Below are 18,030 nucleotides of genomic sequence, written 5' to 3'. Positions count from 1 at the left end.
ATATTGAATAGTTTCTCTCTCTCTTGGCACTTTGTCATATGCCTTTTCCAGATTGACAAAACTTAAATACAAGATCTTTGTTATGTTCCCATGATTTCTCAACTATTTGTTGTAAAGTGAAGATCTGATCCTGACAGCCTCTATTTGGCCTGAATCCAGCTTGTTCTTCACCAAGCTTTTCTTCCACAATTCTTCTCAACCGTTTCTCAAATATACTCTCATAAATCTTACCAGGAACATTCAGTAGGGAAACACCTCTGTAATTCTCACATTCAGTTTTATTTCCCTTTTTACATGTGGATACTATGAGAGTTCTACTATCATCGGGAATTTGTCCCTCTGTCCAGGCCTTCTGAACAATGCAGTGCAGTCACTGTAAGACTTTTATACCACCATACTTCAGCATTTCTGGTCGAATATCATCAACTCCTGCTGCCTTTCCACATTTCAAGCCTTTGATGGCTTTTTCTACTTCAAGTATGGATATGTATTCCTGACTCTTTCTTTTAAGGTTACACGGTGATCAGCATTCATATTTCTGAATTTAGGGACACAAAACACGTTTTGAAATGATTATTTTACTTATTATTAATAAAATAACAATTTGTCGTTTCGATCCCTGTATTGAGGTCATCATCAGAAGGAAACGTGTATAGGAAACCAAGCTACAAAGTGCAAGAGCATGTAGCTTGGTTCCTTATACACATGTATCCTTCTGCTGATGATCTTAATACAGGGGTCGAAACGTCAAATTGTTATTTTATTAATAATAAGTAAAATAATCATTTCAACAGATGTGTTCTATGTCCCTAAATTCGGAAATATGAATGTATTCCTGACTGTAAGCCTGTTGAGTGTTTTTTACCACTGTGCTATCACTGTTTGTTTCATTTAGCAATTTTTCGAAGTAATTACTCCATACTTCAAGGATATATTTTTCTCCCATTTTCATGTCATCTTTATCATCTCTAACTCCTTTTACAGCATTCTTTCCTCCATTTCTAAGCTTCTCCAGAATATTTTGCCACCTGCTTGATATTTATTTTCTATGTTTTTGCCAAAGTCCTCCCATGACTTTTGTTTAGCTAGTTTTACACAGTGTTTTGCTTTCTTACATTTGTCTCTGTATTCTCTAAGAGCAAAAACCGACTTATTTGCCAGGAACTTTTGATATGCTTTATTCTTTTCCTTCACTGCCTCTTTAACTTCCTGTGTCCACTATGGAGTTCTGATTTTTTTATCCTTGCAGACAACCTCACCACATGCCTCTCTGGCAGAATCAATCAATGTTTTCTTCAGAGTTTGCCACTGAATCTCCAAGGTTTGATTCCTGTTCTCAAACTCTTTCATTTTTTCTTCAATAATCTTTGCGTATTTTAGTCTACAGTTCACATCTGAGAGCTGCTCAACTGTTATTCGCTTTAAAACTTTCTTACATGTTATTCTTTTCAATATGAAATTCAATTTTATCCTGCTCAAGACTAAATAGTGATCACTTCCAATTTCAAATCCTCTGTACACTCTGGTGTCCTGCACAAGGGAGAAAACATCATTATCAACAATAACATAGTCAATGAGACTTTTCTTATTCCTAGCCTCTTCTCTCCATGTGAATTTGTGCACATTTTTATGTTGGAACATGGTGTTAGTAATAACCAGTCCATGTCCTGAGCAGAAATCCAACAGATATTTGCCATTATGATTAGCTTTGCTCTTTTCTCCAAATTTTCCCAAAATATTTTTGTATGTCTCACAATCATTTCCTACTCTTCTATTTAGATCCACAACAAGGACCAACTTTTCCTTTTTCATTGTGTTAGATGCTTTCTCTAAAGCCTCAAAAAATTCCTCCACTTCTACCTTAGTAGAACTTACTGTGGGACCATAGGCACAAATAAGTCTCATTGTCCAGTTCCCCATTCTCATATTTGGGCATCACTCTACTTGAGACTGCCTGCCATTCAAGAAGATTAGCCTTGTATTTAGTGTTGAATACTATGGCTACTCCTTTTTCTTGATTGTCATTGCCTGAATATAACATTTTGTATTTATTGTCTTTTTTGTTTTGGTCACTCCTATTATGTCGATCTGGTACTTATCCAATTCCTCAGCTAGCTCCATTTCTTTCCAATTCAGGGTTCTTATGTCGATAGTACCGATCATTAACTCTGGTGATGTTGTATTTGGGTATGTTTTGAGATTTGTTCCAGTAGCTGACTTTTTCACTGTTTGCCCTATTTCCCTGGCGAAAACAATGGGGATCTTGTCTAACCAGGGGACGCCCCAGCCAGCATATATGTTAATGTGGATCAGACTGTAAATATTCCTTTTTGATTTAATGAAATGTTTTGTGAACAACACATTGGACTGATTCTGTCAATGCACTATCCTGAAAATTTCAAACATGCATAAGATAAAGGTTAAGTGATCAATAATTAAGCCATGACTAATTTAAGATAAGGATTAATATAAGTGAGAATACAAACAATGTCTGCTTTGTCTTTAGTTTAAAATCTTATAATCTTGCACATATGTCATACTACAGACAAACAGTAAGATCTATAAGTAAACACATCTCTGAACACAAGACCACATCCGTCTTATCAAACCACGCAAATCTGGCCTCGCACAACATAGAGATGAAAACCCTAGCTATAGGATCCAATGGAAAAACACCAAGCTACTACCAGAGATCCTTATATAAACATGAGCATTTATATAAAGAAAGCGCTGAAGCCTTACGTCACAGACCCAATCCAAACCATAATGACTGTCTCACTATCCCAAAAACCTGGGAAATTATTTCAGTCATTCAAGAAGCACATCAGCATATTGCTATTTCTTTCTTAATCATGTGCTCACACACTACATTGATGTGCTATAGGTTTTATTATTATTTTTTATCCTTGACCCCCATGGAGTCACAACACTCATTGTGGTAGGTCAGTACAAAATCTGTCATACCAATCCTTAAACTCATACTGTTTGCATTTTCACTACTCTCTCTCAGACAATGCATTCCATGTTCTTATCACTCTCCTTCAAAACACTCACCCTTTTATTCACTATTTTCTTTTGTAACTTCCAGGGTTGGCCCCTTTGTCCTCGTTCTTTCCCCTCGCTTTACCATATGAAAATATCTGTGTTAATATGATAATAACCAGGGGCAGCTCGTGCACAGGCACTGTGGAACTGTAGCACCCACAATTTTTCTCGATATATATAAATATATTTATTAATATTTGCTTGTAACATTTAATTTTATCATCAATAATCCTATACAATTCTCTTATTTTTTTATAAAAAAATAATAAAAATCCATCTTATAACACTTAGGAGGGCGAAGGACGTTAGCTATAAAAATAATAAAAATCCATCTTTTAGCACTTAGGAGGGCAAAGGACACTAGCAGCACTGTGTTTACCACAGTGTCATATTGCTACACGTGCAAGCATATGAACGTCATAGTGAGATGAGAGTTAGTAGTGCAATGTGGCACTGTCCGTCACGCAGTTCCACTGTTGTTTATATGCAGTTTGCACCAGTAGCAGAGTGCTCGTAGTTCTTATCGTGTTTACTCTGTCTCTTTAGATATTTGGACATTACAATTAAAGATATAACATTTGTTATAGTTGTTTAAATTGTACATGTTTTTGGTCATAAAGTGTTACAAAATAAAGACTTATTGTTACGTAGACCATATATTTATAATGTACTTAAGTTCTTACAAATTGCCTACCGGTTTTGCTAGTAACTGACTAGCTTTCTCAAGGCTTGCATAGTACAAAAAAAGGTAAATGCAAAAAAAGGTGTAAAAATACAAAGAACCGTTAGTATCTGTTAGGTAGTTAGGGTGACACGTTTGCATGACATAACTACTCAGCATCATGAACACTCGTTACATGCAAACGCGTACTGTAGCTCTGTTGAACTGAGGGAGTTAATTAGATTTTTCCAGGTATCGTTCAGAATGGCCCCTTGATTTCTGTTTAGGTTACTTCCCGTGCGTAGTACAACTGCTGCTTCTTTAAATACTCTATGTCTGTAATCCTCATCTATGTAGGGCATGGAGCTGTTATTCCAGTCTATAGTGTGGTTCGAAGTTGAAAAGTAATGTGCCAATCCTGAGGTGATCATTCTGTTGTGATTAACATCGCCTACATGTTCTTTCTGCCTTATTTCCAGGCTTCTCAAAGTCTGTCCAATGTAGGAAAGACTGCACGTGCATGGAATATTATACATACCTGGATATTTATAAAATGGCACACTGTCTTTAGGAGATCTTAGGACCTGTCTTATGCTATTTGTTGGTTTAAATACAACACTGATGTTATGTGTCTTTAACAATCTTGCAATTTTTGTGGAAGTTGAACCTATAAAGGAGATGACTGCTGTTGAAATTTGCTGGGCAACTGTTCTTTCTTGTTGGTTATCTTTGTATAGAAATTTGTTGATGATGTGTCTAGAATAATCATTTTGTGATAGAGTTGTAGCTATTTGAGACAGTTCTGTTTGAACTTCTTCCTCGTCAGAGATAAATTTTCTAGCTCGATTTCTTAGCATGTGGATGATGCTGTGTTTCTGTGACCTATGATGGTTAGAAGAGTAATGTAGATATCTTCCAGTGTCCGTTGGTTTTTTTGTAAATCGACGTTTGATACTGTTTCCTTGTCTTTTTACTAGTAAGTCCAAGAAGTGTAGCTGTTCGTTATTTTCTACTTCTAGAGTAAATTTTATTTTATTGTGGAGTGCATTGTTTCTGTTAACAAACATATGTAGGCTTTCTAAGTTGTAAGAACTTAAGTACGTTATAAATATATGGTCTATGTAACAATAAGTCTTTAATTTGTTATAGTTTTTATTTTAGAACATTATTAGAGTTATGATAATGGATTTTATTTTTAAGTAATTTTGAATTATACTAAACTATAATATTATCGATAATAAACAATATTTTTTCATGAAACAAAACAAGAAAAATATATATTATTTTTAAGTAATTTTGAATCATACCAAACTGTATAATTTTATCGATAATAAACAATATGTTTTCAAATTTTAACCAAAATTTTGATATTTTATCCAAATACGTATCCGATTTCAAGCCACGAGCTGCCACTGATAATAACCCATCAACAGCTTAAATATTTTTCAATCATATCTTCTCTCTGTCTTCTATCCACCATACTATGCAGACAGCATGCCCATAGTCTATCCTCATAATCAACACAGTATAGGCCCTATCATTTTTGTTATTTGTCTCTGTACCCTCTCCAAGGTTACTTCATCCTCTTCAAATCTTGATAACCAGATCTGAGCACAGAAATCCAGATGTAGTCCGATCAAAGCTTTATACAATGGAACCACCACACAGTGATCTCTTATGATCAATGTCTTCCTCAATATTGCAACAGTTCTCTGAGATATCTTCAGAACTTTCATAGTATTATCCTCTGAACTCTATCTACAATCGCCTCAAGATCCCTTGCATCCCATATACAGATCCCAAATTTTAAAACTTTACATTTAGTTGTATTAAACTGATATTCCCATTCCTTTTCCCATGTTTCCAACTTATTCAAATCCTCCTGAAGTGCTAAAACCTCAGCACTATTACAAATAACCCTTCCAATTTTGCAATAAAAATTGGAAGGGTTAGACAGCATCAAAATTCTTGATGCTGTCTAGAGGAGAGTAATTCCACTCAGATGATTCCTGTCTTACAGATTCATACCAACCTCTATCTCACAGATACAGTGTTTTGGTTCTGTGTCTGTTTAACAGGTTCTTCAATAATCATTGCTCCAATGAACTGGCAACCATCATTCTTTTCTGTTGTACCTGTTAATACAAGAGTGGCAGCTACTGCCTATCACCCCTTTACTGTGCAGCTACTTTCACCTAACTGATCCTTCACTAACAAGGAAACTGATTTCCCAACTGCATTGAGATAATTAAGGGATTACAGTGAATGTTCATATACACACACAGATGTGAAAGTGCCCAGAATGGACTCACACTATCATGTCTATGGCTAGTCAGGCAGAACCATGTGCATGTTTAAATATGCATAACTCATTAAAACAATCACGGCAGTATTTAATGAGCTGTTGTTATAGTTTGTACATGTGTGCTTGTTGCTTTTGGCAAAAAAATGAGTTAATGGAATTTAAAACAGCACATTAACATTGTTTTGTGCAAAGCTAGACAAAAGTGCAAGTGAAACTCTAGATATGTTAAGAGTCGTTTATTTTGATAATCATATGAAAAATGCTTGTGTATTTGAGAAGCATAAGATGTTAAAAGAGGGACAGGAGAGACAATAAAAGAAATGGGTGACCACAAAATAATTGAACATGTGAAAATGTGGAAAGAATGCAGCATTTAACAAGGAAACTAATCCCATTCCATCAACAGCCAACTTTTATGCTATCTTGAAAGTACCTCACTAATAAACAACCTTCAGTATGCTGCAATGCCATTCAACAAGAAATCTGCTCACCTATGTCACACATACTTCTGGAAAACCCATGGAAAAGTTTGGCAACTCCCAAGTGGTTAATATTTCCAAGGCTTTTGACCAGGTCTGGTACAAGGGCCTATTAATTGAGTCCATCATTTGGTCTGTCTAGTGACTTCTGCAACTTGTTGATAGTTTCCTCACTGGACAAACATTGCATGTGATGGCTGATGGTTTCCAGTCTTCTGACTATGCAACTAATGCTGGGGTCACAGACGGTTCTGTCCTCTCACCCACCATGTTTCTTCTATACATCAATGACCTTTCCGGTTGAACACAGATCCAATGCACAGTTTTGCAGATAACAGCACACTACATTCCTCTTTCTCACTTGGCAAACCTTGCACCATACAAATCACCACAACTCACAGATCAACAACATCTGCAAGCCTAAATTCTGATCTCCAAACCATTCTTTGATTGAGTTTGGATAACCTTGGTAATTTCAATGCCTGCAAAACACTGTTCTGTCTCATTTCTCACAAAAAGAACTATATTATCCCAGCCTTACCTTTGACAACACCCAAATTTCTAGGCAAGAAGATCTTTTTTCCTTGGGATTACCTTGACATCAATATTCTCTTGGCATAAACCCATTACCGTCATTGCCTTCTCAGCATTAAAAAGACTAGGATTTATCTTTTGTTCAAGGCATTACTTTAACCCCCAAACAACTATTAACCCTGTGCAAATCACAAATCCACCCATCCATCGAGTACCGCTTGCACATCTGGGGAGATGCTCCCCCAGATGTGCAAGCGTATTAAAATATTAAAATGCTGTTTTAATATTCTGCTGCATTTCTATCACCTTGCTTTTATCTTTATTCGTTTCTTACTTAAACTATGTGAGAGGTTGTGAATGGTCAACTGCCTTAACTAATGACTGCACCCATTTATTTATTTCTTATTCGCACACTCTATAGTGTAGCAAATTGGTTTTGCATTACTGTTTGGTGATTACGAAGAGCCCATTGCTGTTCCATCCTCTTGTCAAATGGGCACTCCATTATCACCAAACTTAGCCAACTTTTTTCTGGAACACCTAGAAGATAGAATTTTCAGTCTTGAACCAAAACCAAAAATATGACTACGATATGTTCAAGACGTCTTTGCAGTCTGGAGTCACTCTGAACAAGAACTATACTCATTTCTAGATAAGATCAACAACCTTCATCGTCGCATCAAATTCACACTAGAAAAATAATCATCACAAGGTATCTCCTTTCTTGATATACACATCCAATGAAAACAAGATGGTTCCATTTCCACTTCTGTCTATCATAAACTAACTTTTTCAGGTAGTTACATCCACAATTCATTGACTTACCGTCCATCTCAAATATATGGCATCATAAAATCTTTGGTATCCAGAGCACACAAATTTTGTTCTTCTGAAGAATCTTTAAAACAAGAATTGAAAATGATTAAAGATACAGCCTTATTAAATGGATACAATCCAAAAACAACTAAAAAAAAAATCATCAGCCACTTCGTTACACATCAACCCATAGGACTCCTATACCATATATCAAAGGCATCTCGGAACATCTGTCAAAAATTATGCAGAAATACAAACTCGCCACTACCTATAAACCAATCAATAAGATCCACAATTTGCTACCTTTTCCAAAAGACAAACTCTCAACTATGATGCTACTTGGAGTATACAAAGTTCCATGTTCTTGTAAGATGTTGTACTACAGACAAACAGGAAGATCTATAAGTAAATACATCTCTGAACACCAAGACCACATCCATCTTATCCAATTGCACAAATCTGGCTTCGCACAACATGGAGTTGAAAACCCCTAACCATAGGATCCAATGAAAAAACACCAAGCTGCTACATAGATCCTTATATAAACATGAGTGTTTATATAAAGAAAGTGCTGAAGCCTTACGTTACAGACCCAATCTGAACCATAATGACTGTCTCACTATCTCAGAAAGTCTGGGAAATTATTATCCTCAATTGTATAAAATAAATTTATCAGATATATTTGAATTTAATTTTAAATTACAGCCCTTTTTTTAATTCCTTAAACAAGCTACTGTATGCATAGAGAGATTCAACGTAAGCACTAACTGTTCCTTTGAACGTAATACCTAGTACTGTTTGTAATAACTGTACTGATGATGTCTTAAGATACTTAAGACGAAATATCTACATATTATTAAAAATTTAATTACTGTGGTATACTTGTGAATTTTTAGCTAAGAAAGAACAAAAGATTAGCTGCTTCATTAGTTTTCAAAGTTGAAAAGTGAATGGATGATGACTTGCATCTTAAAAGAAATTTATATCATCTTAAGATGGCGAGAGCCAACAAATCTTTTATAATGACTAATTGGTTAACTAACAAACTATTGATAATTATAAAAATTATTCAAAAGTTAAATATGAAAGTAACTGCACTTACTTGACTTCATACCTATTCTTCTAAGAGGCTTTTGTTGGTAAATTATATTCTGGAAAAAATAAAATAAAAAATAAAAAAATATATATATATATATATGTTTAAAAGAAATAAAACAAATAAAAACCAACAAAGTAATCTACTGTTTATCTTACCATTCAATGATCAAAATGCAGAGTTCTAATAAACTTAAGGGTTGGATAATTAAAGATACAATTACATGGTGCTCTACCAGAAATCAGTTGACATGCAATGATCGGTTAATCAAAGGGTTGTTGTTTTGAAGGTTGGATAAAGAGTAAATTATTGTATGTTTAAAAGAAATAAAACAAATAAAATAAATACACTGCATGGAAAGAAGTCAACGGACACCATAGTGTGAGAAACAAACAGCCATGGTGCCCACCTTAAAAAAGATTTAGGACCACCTTTCACTGCGATGACTGCAGCAATCCTATGGGGCATACTTTTGAGAAGCATACACTAGCAATCAATGGGAATTTTGGACAATTCTTGACCACACCTGACACTCCAGTTCATTCCACAGATGTTCAATAGAGTTAAGATCAGGATTTTGTGGAGGACAGTCAAGTGTGGTGATATTCATGTCCACAAACTACACAGTTACAACAGCAGCCTTATAACATAGTGAATTGTCTTGACAATTCACTGTGTTATAAGACAATGGTCCATTGTGTATAAACACCACAAAGTGGGAAGCACTGCATTGCCCAGAATATTCAGATACATCTCAGATTTCAATATTCATCACTACAAACAGAGGTCCAAGGCCAAACCAGAACAAACAGGGCCACACCATCACCTCCAAATTTCATAGTTAAGGTTATGCACTCTGGTAAGAGGCATTCACTAGGCATCTACCACACCCAAACCTGTCCATCTACTCACAGCAGAGGGTGTAGCATGATTTGTTGCTCCATAACACAGCTTTCCAAGTTTTCATGTTTCACTATACAGATGTTCTTTGCAGCAATGAAGACAACACATGTTGGCCTGAGTAATATTGGGCTAGCATATTGTGGTCATGCCATGGAAACCCATATTGTGAGCTTCAGTGCTGAATGAATGTTTTTGTGCAGATTCATGTCCCAGTCGATGCCTGGAACTCTCCATTGAACATGTTCGCTGATGAATGGCGGTTTTTACATATTATCCTTCAATGCACCCTATCGTCACATTTGGTGAGTGTGGTGGGTCATCCACTGTATTTAGCACTTGCTGTTGACACCCTGCACTTCCATCTCACTGATTGTTGACCTGGGGTGGCCAAATTTGTCAACAATTTGCCGAACAGATAGGCCTGCAACATTGCATCCTATCATAATGCTTTTTTCAAATTCTGTCAGTTTCATTCTCACAGCCATTTCACCCAGACACACACAGTTTCACTGACTTGGAAGCATCATATTCCACAAATTTATACCGGATACAACACATTATTATTATTATTATTATTACCCAAGACCCCATGGAGTCAAAGACACATCTGGGAGGTCCTTTTATCATACACACACAGCTCATCATATGCTTTAAACACATTCAAACTCTTTGCAGACACCATATTCTCAGGCAAGGCATTCCAATCATTCACAACTCTGCACGAAAAAAAAACCTGCCTCTCACTCCCTTACTCACACCCTCTTTATACAGTTTCCAGGGATGACCTCTGGTTCTCCCCCTGATCTCCCACTATTCTCTGTAAAACTTCTCCAGCATTGATCCTATAACAACCCCTTACCAACTTCTAGGTCTCTATCATATCTTCCTTCTTCCTTCTGTCCACCAGACTCTGCAAATTACATCTTCTCAATCTTTCCTCATACTCGACATTCCAGAGGTCAGAAAGTACCTTAGTCAGTCTCCTTTGGACCCTTTCCAACATCTCTTCATCCTTCTGAAAACCCAGTGACCAAATCTGGGCACAATTGTCCATGTGTGGCCTAATCAAAGCCCTATACAACGGAACAAGAATCTCCCTACTTCTACATGTTAGTGTGCTCCGCATCATTCCCAGAAGCCTTTGTGTTGTCTTCACAATTTTGGCTATGTGTCCATGAAATTTCAGATCCTTATCCACTATCACCACGAGATCTCTAATTTTCTCCACCTCCGACAGTACATCCTCACCAAGCATAAATTTTGCAACCCATCTTTGTTTTCCAAATTTTAAAGATTTGCAACTTTGAACTGATCCCCATGCCCAATCGCTCAATTTATTCAAGTCTTCTTGTAAGGCCACAACATCTTCTCTACTCTTCATGGATCATCCCAACTTTGCATCATTCTGCAAACAACTGAATATCTCCATCAAATCTTCACCAATATCATTAATATACAAGTTAAACAGTAACAGCTCTAAAACAGATCCCTGAGGCATGCCACTAGTGACATTCCTTTTCCTGGATATCGCTCCCCCATACACAACTTGTTGATACCTATCAGATAGCCAGTCTCCAATCCAATGCACCAATCTAATATCAAACCCCATCTGCTCTAGTTTGATTATCATGGAATAAGCTATCAAAAGCTTTTACGAAATCTAAGTATATTACTGTGTATCCTTCTTGTTTGTCAAGGAAGCTGTCACCTAAGTAGATTACTAAAACATGACCTCCCATTAGCAAATCCATGCTGTCCATCAAAGATAATACCATTGTTGTCAACCCAATTCTAGATCTTAATTCTCACAAGCTTCTCCAGCAACTTAACTACAACACCTAACACACAGATAGGCCTATAGTTTGATGCTTGAGTTCTATCGCCTCCCTTATGGAGTGGCACAATCTTGCTCTCATTAGGAACTTGACCGAGTGCAAGACTCGTATAAAAAAAATATGTCAAGGCAGGTGTCAACTCCCTGGCACATTCCTTCAGAATACGTATTGATATATTATCAAGTCCCACAGCCTTATTAACATCTAGTTTGCTGAACTCCCCATACACCTCTTGCTCACTTACAGTTAGTTTCTCCTCCCCATCATCAACTGCTCTCAATCTCTCCATGAAGTCACATTCACAAGATTGAAAGACCTTTATGAACTGCTCATTAAGTATCTTCACCACACCTTTCGCAACAGCTGTCTTTATACCATTTTCTCCAATCAATGTCATCCTTCCATAATCATTCTTTCATTTGCTGGATACATATCGAAAGAACTCCATAGGATTCTTTTTGGCTTCATTACTTAATTGCTGTTCATACCTCACTTTAGCTACCCTCACCAACCAAGTCACCTGCCTTGTCTGGTCTTTGTAGTCCTCATGGAATTGATTATTTCCACTTCTCTTATGCTGCCTAAATAATTCCCTTTTATCTGTATCGTATGCCTAATCTCTTTATTCATCCATTTCGCACCTGCCTTATTTAACCTTCTCACCTTTGGAATATATTTAGACATTGTATCTACTAGATAGTTTTGAAAATCCCACAAGCTGCATTTATCTCTTTTCCAGCTAACTCCTCATTCCATGCTACACCTGCAAGCTGTCTCCTGAGCTCTTCATAATCACCCCCCCCCTTGTAGTTCCACATATACCCTTTTTTTCACAGGGGTCCTTGCACTGCTCGCAACCACCCAGGTAATCACCTCATGGTCACTTTCACCAATTGGTGGATGATTTGACACCTCATTGATAATTACATCCTCTGATGAGATGACCAAATCCAAGACCCTTAATCCTCGTGTGCCCTCCGTTACATACTGTCTGAGGTAGTTATCCCTCAAAAACTCATTTTCTTTACTTCCAGTTGCTATCTCATCATTCCAGTCTATATTGTCATAATTAAAATTGCCCATTATGATCACTCTTTTCTTATTTGCTTGGCTAATGTGATTATACATTTCATAGTCACTACCACTACCTGGTCTATAACGACATCCAACCAAGTATTTCATTTTATTCACCTCTATCTCAACACCATACTGCCTCAAAACCACTGGCACTATTTCCCTCTTGCATCTTTACTTTGTATGGACATAACTCGTTCTCTATCATCAATAGCACTCCCACTCCGTTTTTACCCCTTCTAGCCTCACAAAACACATCATACCCTTCTATCTCTATTCCTGTCAGGATGTCATCCTCATCTAACCATGTCTCACTTATTCCAACAATTTTTGGGTGAACAGATTCAATTAGTGCAACCATTTCATCTGCCTTGTTTCTTACACTTCTAGCATTTGTACACAAACACAACAACTCAATCATGGATCTACAGCTAGTTCCACTGATATACCACTCATTCGATGTGATCTCTTCATGCTCCACTGGGGCCATTTCCCTTTCTGCTTATTCATTTTAGAACCCTCTTCAATTCCAACTTTTTCCTCTTGATCCCAGGTCATCCCATTCCCTTCCTACCTACACATGCTCTCACATCCACTTGGAACATCCACCTTTCTCACGCTGTGTACCCCTGTCCATCCTGAGCCTCCCCATTTCCCTGTTCCTCTTGCACATCCATTCTCTCATTTTCCATACTCATGCCACTCGCTTCCTCATTCATAACCACCTCTTCAATCTCTCCCACATCACTTCCCATTTGATCTGATTCATTCTCTGTACTCACTTTTCTACCTTCCAGCAGCAGTCTCTCCAAGTGACTCACATCATAACCACCCAAATGCAGTCCATCTCTCTTATATAGTTCACTTCGTCCTTCAAACTCATTCCACACATTAGCAAATTGTACTCCCCTCTCCTCACACATTTCAGCAAATGTATCATTCATAATCCTTGCTCTCTGCCTCATCTCACCACAGTCATACCTAGGCAACATGCTTACTACCCTTCCTGTCACATGTTACATAGCACAATGCACCTTGCCCATGGGAGTGTTTCTGTGACCTCTTTCCAAGCAGTGTATATTTAAAAGAAATATTTAATTTTGATTTATTTAAAAGAAATAAAACAAAAAGAAGTATTTTTATGCTAACTATTATATGTTCTCAAATACTGTACACACTGTTTTATATATATAAAAAACTTAAATTAAATTAAAATAAACTAAAATTTCAAGCACATAGCTGATTTGTGACTTTCATTTTAAGTACTCATTTTCTGGCACCTTTTGACTACTTGAATATGGAAATATGACTTCTGCATTACTTTAACCTTTGTATCACTTCTGGGTCTGGCTCCCACTGATAAGACCTCAACAAAGGTCGAAACTTGTCTGTTAGTGGCTCTTCCCACAATGCATAGCATTATACTTGTAAGGATATGCGCAATGAATTTTTGGGATACATAGGTAAGTGATATGAAGTCATTAGCCTCCATATATATATAGTCCAGTCATGAAGCGATTTCACTCACAAACTTTGTTCGCTTACACTTGAATAAAGGATTAAACAAGAATATAATTTCTTGGCACCTTTAATTTATAGTATAATAAAGTGAAAAAACTTTCAACATCATTTTCTGTTCTCGCATCATCATTATTGATGATGGGAGTACAAAAACCTTCAAAAGGAGACTTAAAGCAGCAATACTAAGAACTCCATAAATTTTTTACCCAAATTCATAATAACTTATAGATGTTCATACTGCTATTATTATCTCTGCATCTCCATACAGTCCCAAGATTCATCACGAGAATCCCAACCAACCATCATTCACATAATGCCCATTATATCTCTCACCATACTCATCAATATCAGACCCATGAAAACTACTCCTGGAAACTCTTTGATGTTGTGACCAAACATGAATGTTTGGTCACAACATTTGCCAACCTCACCATGACTACTAAGAGGATGCATTTACAGTCCTTCACCGTTAGCAAAAAAATGCAAACTTCTGAATCCTAATAACATAAACTCAAGCTGCTGACATATACAAAAGCAGTGGAAAGGAGTATAACTGTATATAAAATATTTTGTTTCTTGACCTTCCATGATTTTATATTTGGTCAAATAAATTGTAATTCTTTAGCTTCAACTCTTAATACTACTGATGACTTTTAGATTTCAATATAATAATATGATCAAATACATCATGTATGAGAGTGGTCTGAAAAGTTCAGGGCCTAACAATAAAAAAAAACGAATTTATCATTTCAAAATTATTTTTATTTTTCAACATAATCTCCCTTAAGACAAATACATTTATTCCAGCAATGCTCCAGCACCATTATCCTGTCCCTGTAGTGGTTCTCAATAAGATCTGCAAAATACCCCTCTACAGCTGCAATCACCTTTTAATTCAAAGAAAAATGCTGACCAGCGAGGAAAAGTTTTAGTTTGGGGAAGACATAGAAGTAAGAGGGAGCCAAATCTGAGCAAAATAGGGTGGATGTTCCAACAATTCATAGTGCAGATCCCTTAATTTTCCCATTGCCAAAACATTTTTGTGGGTAGGCGCATTGTCCTGATGAAAAATTGATTTTTTCTTCTGCAAACCAGGTCTTTTCTCAAATTTTTTCATCTAGTCTGGTTAAAAGATGGAATAATATTCCCCGGTTATTGTTTTCCCCTTTTCAAGATAATTAATAAACAAAATGCCTTTAGCATCCCAAAACACCAATGTCATGACCTTTCCTGCTGATGGAACCAACTTTGTCTTCTTTGGCGCTGAACAACCGGCTTCTATCCACTGTTTTGACTGCTATTCGAATTCTGGTGTGTAACAGTGAATCCAAGTCTCATCCGTAGTAATAAATTGATGCAAAATCAGTTTTATTCTTGTTAAAACACTCCAAGCACTGTTCAGAGATTTTCATGCAAGTGCATTTTTGACCTGCTGTGAGCAAACATGGCCCCCATCTTGCGCAAAGCTTGTTCATTTGCAATTTTTTGTGTAAAATACATCCTATACATTCTTTTGAAATGACTATAGTCTCAGCAATTTCATGCACATTGACTCGTCGGTCATCCAATACTATATCGTTCACTTGATCAATGATTTCTGATGTTGTTACACTTTTTTGGATGTCCTTCACGTGGATCATCTTCAAAGCTGGTACGGCCATGTTTAAACTTGGCAGCCCATTTCTTAATTATAAAATGAAGGAGGAGAGTGCCCATAAGCTTTTATGAACTTCGAATGAACTTCTTTTGCCGTTAAACCTTCTTTTACAAAGAATTTTATAACCACACAATCCTCAATTTTATCCATTGCAAGGGATACAGACAACACTTTTGCTTCAGACAGCTGTATAAAACAAACTACTTGATAGAATGACTTGCAATTTCACATGGATGCTTATGACAGATTTACCAACTTAGAAAAAAAAAATAATCTTGCTGACAGTGTTGCTGTTTATGGTCGAGGCCGAGAACATTTCAGACCACCCTCATATATTAGTGGTGTGCACCAATTTTTAAACAATATCTACTTCTCCTATAAATATGCATCCTCGATCCACTTTACTTAATTAAAAATATATATATTAGTTTTATTTCTTTTTACTTAAAAGTCTTAAGTATTTATCTAGACATCATCCTAAAGAAGAACTAATGCCCAACAACTGCTAAGAAGTTTAAAAATCTGAATAACTCCTGAAATAAACATATTTCTTTCACAATATTTGGATGTCAGGGATAGGTCAGACTTCTTTAATAACCCAAGTCACAACAATGGTTTTATGATAGTATTGTTAATAATAAAATAAATAAAATAAATAAATAAGAAAAAGAAATAAAAACTATTATTTTGAACTTCATGCAGTCTGGAAAAATTTGCTTTACTTGTTCAAATGTACGAATCCACAGGCTTTTTGTAATTTGGTGTGTAATTACTCAGAGAATTTCATAAACATAAGTCCAAATGTTCATCTGCCAAAATGATTCAGTGCTTTGTCTTAATTAATTTGCAAAAATGCTGCTTTTACAAATACATGTTACAAAGTTGACACTGGGGAGTTCTTTCGCTGGTTGAACAGCAGGAAGGAGTGATGACAAGAGGCCATTCCTGGAAGTTACGAAAGGAAACTGTGAGCAAGAGGATGAGGAGTGGTTTCTTTGCATGGAGGATGGTTGAACCATGGAATGCATTGCCTGATGGAGTGGTGAGAGCGAGAATGGTCAATGAGTTCAAGGAGTGGTATGATAGACTTTGTGTTTCTTAGGGGGGGGACCTCCCCTCGATGAGTCTTTTGACTCCATGGAGGCCTGAATAATAATAATAATAATAATAAAAAGTAGACATGCCAAATTTTCTCCACATTTTTATAAATTCTGATACTTGTTGATTGGCAAATATGTGCAAAAATTATCTTCAGATGCCTGCGCTTTGGCAAAAACATTGTGATGTTATTTTTTCTGCCTCAAGCTGAAGAATATCCACATAAAAGATAGATTAAAAATTATCTACACTTGTTTCTTTGGTAACACAACACTACAGATTAAAAATATGTCTTTTGTTAAATTGTGAATGAAAATATGTTGTGTAATTTATTTTTTTTCATTCACATTTAACATTGCTTATTATATATTAATCATAATTTGTATAAGAATTACTTATTGTTCCTTAATTAAGAATTACTATTTAAATAATTATTCTAAACTTAACCTACTATTAATTTATTAAATAATAATATGTGTAGAAATTTATGATAACTAAAATATATATGTAAAGTAACGAAAATTGTTATTATAAATAATTGTATACATAATGAAAGAGCTGATTAAGTAGTTTAAATATTCTGTTGATTCTTATTTGTGAAAATTTAACGTTATGTAATCACTTATGTAGTAGTAGAGCGTTGTATTACATTAGCGAAATGTTTGCGTTCATGCGTTGTCATGGAGACGCATGAAATAAACAAGCACGAGTCGAAGAGTGTGTGACCTTGGAACCAGAAAGGAGAAAGGAGGCAATAAGAATTTTAATGAGAGAAAAGGGAAGAGATTTGCGGAGCCTGAAGGAAGGTACGATACAAGCAAAGAAGTGAAAGAAAGATTATAAATTCTTTAGGGCAGAAATTCAAGAGCATAGTATTTAGAAGTGAGCAAAAAACGCAGTGAATCTTATACTCAGCTGCAAGTGAAATCAGCTGTGGTTATAGAGGAAAATTGATGTCGTAATCGGATAAATAAAGAACTGGATATTCAATGGGAAATTCTGATTA

At 36.1% G+C, this 18,030-nt stretch overlaps 1 protein-coding gene across 1 annotated transcript in view; it reads right to left on the bottom strand.

The window, feature by feature from the left end:
* The window catches only part of LOC150107186 (NFX1-type zinc finger-containing protein 1-like), a 138,435-nt gene that overhangs the window by 67,049 nt on the left and 53,356 nt on the right, over positions 1-18,030 (bottom strand). The window contains exon 2 of the mRNA XM_090391727.1: positions 8,943-8,991. Coding sequence (XP_090247853.1) covers positions 8,943-8,952 — 10 coding nt within the window. The 5' untranslated portion in view covers positions 8,953-8,991. The remainder of the gene's footprint in view (positions 1-8,942; positions 8,992-18,030) is intronic.

Source organism: Typopeltis vanoorti, chromosome 4 (genome assembly GCF_054136105.1).
Source record: "Typopeltis vanoorti isolate ZY-2024b chromosome 4, IOZ_Tvanoo_1.0, whole genome shotgun sequence".
NCBI lineage: Eukaryota > Metazoa > Arthropoda > Arachnida > Uropygi > Thelyphonidae > Typopeltis > Typopeltis vanoorti.
Note: the sequence above shows the minus strand (reverse complement) of the source record. Positions and strands in the feature narration are given on the sequence as shown.